General features: G+C 31.9%; 1 protein-coding gene across 1 annotated transcript in view; it reads right to left on the bottom strand.

Annotated features, from left to right (window-relative positions):
* The window catches only part of LOC108908774 (retinol dehydrogenase 14), a 15,465-nt gene extending 9,777 nt beyond the window's left edge, over positions 1–5,688 (bottom strand). The window contains exons 1-2 of the mRNA XM_018712906.2: positions 5,488–5,688; positions 1,807–2,081 (exon numbers count right to left, since the gene is read on the bottom strand). Coding sequence (XP_018568422.1) covers positions 1,807–2,080 — 274 coding nt within the window. The 5' untranslated portion in view covers position 2,081; positions 5,488–5,688. The remainder of the gene's footprint in view (positions 1–1,806; positions 2,082–5,487) is intronic.
* Positions 5,689–6,000: the final 312 nt, after the last annotated feature.

Below are 6,000 nucleotides of genomic sequence, written 5' to 3'. Positions count from 1 at the left end.
CTACAATAGACCCTCCAAAGCTGCTTCCTTAAAATTATTTTTTTATTGCTAATATTAAATTTCTACGCTATGCCTGCATTTTCACTAAAATTGAAATATCTCACAAACTGTAAGTCCTAGGTATGCAGAACCTTTAATAAAGTTCACCTATTTTTTTACGGTGCTTTCAAAAATGCAGTAAAATACAGGGTGTTCCATTAAAAAAAAACATAACTTTGATATGGTACGCTTTTCCTGGACTCCCTGTATATTTCAAAATATTTTTAAAATGTAGCCGTAATCAACCTACAGATACCCACCTGTACAGGTTTCTGTAACATTTGCCGTTTGGTCACTAGCGACCGAGGCGTTACTGGTGGCCCACCCTGTAGATATCAGAGAATATTAAATCCATCGACAGTCAGTCGACTTTTTCTCAAATAACTACAAAAATGATATCGTGATTTATAGATTTTTTTAATAAAAACATTAATTTGTAGATTTGTCTATAAACTGAAATTTATTTTTTCAAGATTAATTTATTGTAGTACGTAAAGAGTGACCGCAAAAATCGCCCGTTTTTTCAAAATTCGCAGAGAAGTAAAGAAAATAGATAAAAATATGTTTTTGGTTTCAAATTACTCGTCGTAAAAAATTAAGATGAGCATAGCATTGTTTTTTTTGAAAATTTTCAAAAATCACCCCTATTTATGGATTGAAATGACTGGGTGAATTTTTCTATCGAATGATTCTTGATACAAAGAAAAATTTAATCTCATGACTGAAATAAGCATGTTGAATTAGAAAATCCGCCCTTAAGTGCGCTCAGAGGGTGGAATCATCCCCAAAAATAGAGAATATCAGATATAATTGTAAAAATCCCAAAAAAAATATACTAAGATAATTCACATGCTAATAGTTTTTATAACAATTGGTAATATTAAAATTCTTCATTTTTGGCATTTTTTGAACCCTAAGTAGGGGCGATTTTTTAAATTTTCAAAATACTAAAAGCTATGCTCATTAATTAAAAGTAATTTGCGACCAAAAACATATTTTTATGTATTTTTTAAATTCCCTGTGAATTGTGAAAAAACGGTCGAAAATCACAGGTTTTTTGCGGTCACTCTTTAAATCAACATTTTGGATTGTAACAACAAACTACGTATACTTACGTTTTTCCACGCAGTACAAACTTTTTATGTAAAACAACGAAATAAATTATAATAGTAATCTTTAATCAATAATAAAATCAATCAATAAACAAATTAAGCAGTCACATTTGTTGTTTGTTTCCGATGCTCAAAAATATCTTTTGAAAAAATAGAATTACTTTTCCAACGGCTCAGACCTAATTAACATTTTTTGTTTATTTTTTTGGTCGTAAATCTTTTTTTTTAATAAAAATATACCACTAAAACCACATAAGAAATATTATATGGAAATTATACTCCTTTTTTCCGATAGCAAGACATTTATTTACGAGTATATTAAGGGAGAGTTTATTTTTTTAGCACCATAAATCTAAAAAAAAATAAGATTTTCCTATAGTACTGCTTTCTTAAGTACATTTTGTACAGTATGCACATATAACAGGTGTAAGTAGTAGTGTTAAGATTTTTGATACATCATCACTTAAAATATTAAATAATAGCCAGATAAAACCTCAACCAAAATCCTTTGTAGGATGTAACAAAACAAACAAAAATTGTTAGATCGTTTCTGAGCTACTGCCAACATTTTTTTTTAACTTCAATAACTGCAAATTAGCGTTTCATTGCTTTTCGCAATTTTCGAAAGTGAGACGAAAACCAAAACCATACTCACCCCTGACTTGCTTCCCTGTCTCCAAGTTCCTGCAGGCCATGATCACTCTCGCCCCCCTCTTGGCGATCTCCGTCGCCGTCTCCTTGCCGATACCCCCGTTCGCTCCGGTGATGATCACCACCTTCCCGTCCATCCTCGTCCGGCCGTGGTAGTACCCGCAGGAGATGTACGCGTAGAACCGCAGGAGAGAAACGGCGGTCAGAGAGACGACTACTGCGACGCAGATCAAAGTTTGGATTACCGGACAACTGAGGTCGACCCCGAAGACGATCATACTGGAAAGACGAGGAAGCGGTCAGAGAGATGTGGTACGCAGCCTTGGGTCGGATGGTATTGGGACTCGATAAGTTCGAGATCGCGTTCGCTCGTGCTACAAGGTGGTCCATGTTGTGCAATTTAGTATTTGCTCGATAATTTATCCATAATTATGGTTATGCTATTTTGAAGTATGTATATGCTTCGCACTTAAAAGTAAATGCATTTGCTTTGGTAGAAAGCGGAAATTCATATCATGTGGATAAAACACAAGCCAGTGATTTTATTTGAAACAGTAATTTTATTTTCTTGGCGTTGGCAATAGACTCTTTTAGTGTGACGTCACATATTTAGGCAACCCGCAACAAATTGTCATAGTTGAAATTGTACAGATCGAATCTGAGCCTTGTTTACTATTTTCATAGATACTATAGAAATGAACAACTTCAAATTAACTTATTTTTACAAGGACTAATAACTGTTTTACATTGACAATTTATTGATCAATTAATTCATGAAGTCGCTTCATCAAGAAATTGGACAAGTGTAAGGCACCAAATCTGGTGTCAAATAACTTGATTAATATATGCATTAAGTTCTTGACGAATTAGAGCATGTTCTAATTTTCGTCAATTTCTTCGTGAAGTTCGGAAGTACCAACCCAACAGATTTCCAGCCTCAGATCAGTAATGAGGTTATGTTATTGGAATATGTAAATAATTGCGTGGCGTCGTGCTAGTTTTGCATTGTTTTTACTGATTTGTTACTTACAAACACTAATATTTATATAATATCTGTCAAAACGGTACCGCTGTTGTATCACTACAATTATGAGTGGAAAGGTGACATTTTTGAAATTTATTTGCTTCTTTGATTTGTTGGTAGAACTGATTCATAAGTCAAAAAACTTGACAAAGTCTGTAACAGTGTAAAACCACACTGTTTACCAATAAATTCGTGAATTAATTCATGAAGAACTTTGTCAATTTATTCATGAATAAGTTGTCAATATAAAACAGCTATTAGAAGTATTTAAAAACAGTCAACACATGCTTAGTAAAATAGATACACTAATGTGCTTAAAATTTAAAACTAAATTCAATTAAAATAAAAATTTAACATTCCTAATGCGCATACTCGGGAAGAATAGCCTCATACGTAGGCGAGATCTTGTTGATTTGTCATCGCTGTCATCATTACCGTATTTTCTCTTCTTTTGTTTATTCTTGGCATTTTCTAGTTCTACCAAGTATTTTTATTGTTTTTCTTGGTGCTGTACTGTGTCAGTCTGTTTATCGAGTGTTTTTTTTCTGCAAGTGTTTATTATAGCCTTACTCTTAACCAGAATCAAACTTTTCTTGACTGATATCTTGTTGCGAGACTACTTCACTTACATGAAATTATCTTTAATTCGCATGCTCAGTAACATTGATATCATTGTAATGTATTAATTACTATAAAAGTCAATATTGTTCTATAAATTTAAAAATATAAATTCTATAATTCTATATTAGTTTGTCACTTGGGGTTTGAAGCTTCTTAAATATTTCTAATATTGCCAGAATATCGCGATATTTTAGGTCATGGCAAAGAAAGCACTTTTTTGGCAATTATGTCCAAAGTACATAACGTCGAGAATTGATTTAGTAAAAATATTGAGAAATTCTTCATGACAATGTGTACTATGGAGTTGCCTATTATTTGGCTTATGTGAAATCACTACTAAAAATATCTATTGTAGGTATTTTGGTAAAATTAAAAATACTAAAACAATAAAATCAAATTTACGTTCAAACTCGACATTTTCTTTTACCGGCTGGTGATTAGCGACAAAGTCAGGAAGAAAACTATATGATAACATTGATAACTAAGTTATTATTTTTACAAATAAAGGTGCAGTCTACAAAAAAGTCCATTAGAAAGTGCCATAAAAATGCTCCATGATAATAATTCACGTTTAAAGAAGTTACATCTACTCTAACACTCTATCGTATACAATTTTGTCAGAACAAGCAGCTTTTTTTATGAAGAATTGCATTTTCTCGTAAATTTACAAATAGGAAATTTCTTTAAAATACAATCGCGAGATGGGACACAATGTATACGTACACATGATCTTCTATTTTAAAGATAATATTTAGGATTATATCTTTTGACTTATCAATGTCAATCAGTGTAACAGACATGGGGCACACAATTAAAAAAAATCACCCTCTATGGTTCGATTCTAGCACCCAGTGAATAAATAATAATATAATGGAAATAGATCTTATGTCGTAACAGTTATTTTAATAATTAATTATTTCGTGTCATCACTAAACCATTATTATTACATTAAATTAGCAAGTGCATGTTCAACTTTTATTTATGATGTGCCAATATAAATTGCTTTCCAAACAATAACTATGACGACGGGCGGTAGGTAAACAATAAAATAAATGAAATGTTTAATTTAATTTATAGGTTTTTAATAGATGAGTAGACATATACGTATACTGTTTTTTTTATATTTCTTTCTTTATTTCGATTCAAAATTAATTAATAAACTAAAATTGAGACAAAATAAACGCAAAAAAATGTAATTTTAATACTAACGTTCAAACTTTTCCTGTTGGGGATTTACTCTGACCAAAAAAACTACTTCGATAAGTATGAAACAAACAAGATGAAGGCCAAACATTAAGGAAGACTGGGTGATTAAGGCAGGTCTAAAAAGCAAACCTAACCGATTCAAAATTGTTGTAAACGCATTTGTATGTATTCAAGAAACTTTTAATATTTAATAGTTTTATACAAAGTTTACAAAGTGACTCTAATTTGGCTGGAAATGCAAATGCATCTAATTATCAAAACGGCTCACAAAGAATTCCTAGTCTTTAATTTATAGGTAGTTCCTTTAATATTAATGAGTTTTACTTTGCCTCGTTAGCGTAGAGTAGGTAAATGAGGTAATCGAATTCAGTTAGTAGTTCTGTTTAAAGTTTAATTTGTAAGTGGGTCGTTAAGAAACTTGAAGAAATTATGTCCGTATAGAAGTATTGTTTAGTAATATCCTACTCGTTATGTTAAGTACTTCATAACGACGTTTTGTAGACAACGTATAGATTAGTGGTTACAGGATGAGCTAAGAATATTTTGTATTCCAGCAAAGAGGCAAAAAGTTAGTTTTTTTTTTCTATTTATTTGTATGGTTTTGTGTACAGGATTGATTACCTTCAATCTGTCTTTTATGTTTCAGGTTTGAAAAGCAACAGTTGACGAAAGTTTGATTTGATTTTTGCAATATATAAATAATGAACATATAACAATAAGTTAATAGAATAAGTACAGTATAATATTACAGATTACCCATACGATTAAACGTATAGTTCTTTCTCATAAAATGGTGTCTCTGTCTATGTAGATGTAAATTATATGCCTACTTACTTGTCAAATTCTAATGATGTGATAGAGATTTCTGATAGGTGCAACTGTCACAGGAAAACAATTCACACAACGTTGGTCAAAGAAAGTGATACCGGTGTTTCACAAACGCATGCCGGGCACTCCTGACTAAGCCAAGTGCTTCACTGGTACAGGGTACTTTCACCTTGCAAGCAGTACTGCCCACAAGACAGAGACACGTAGCATGTTCCGGTTCATGGACATGGTAGTACGGCGATGAACTAAGCGAGATCTGGTCAATTTGTTTGTTGTTGGAACAATGCTAGAATGAGATGAATTATTCGAATAGCGTACTATTTTACGAAATTTATATTTTTTTACGCGCCAAACATTAATAATAAACCTCGCATTTCGTTTGTTTTATTTTTATAATGTTCGAAGGGTTTTATACACAAATTAAATCGACCAAAAACGGCTCAATTTTCATTGTAATCATCCAGAGGAGTGAGCGTTGTTGAAATAATAAATCCCGGTTCGGTACTGTTTTGTATTTTT

This window comes from Anoplophora glabripennis, unplaced genomic scaffold (genome assembly GCF_000390285.2).
Source record: "Anoplophora glabripennis isolate ALB-LARVAE unplaced genomic scaffold, Agla_2.0 scaffold416, whole genome shotgun sequence".
Classification (NCBI taxonomy): Eukaryota; Metazoa; Arthropoda; class Insecta; order Coleoptera; family Cerambycidae; genus Anoplophora; species Anoplophora glabripennis.
This window is presented reverse-complemented; position numbering and strand designations above follow the sequence as displayed.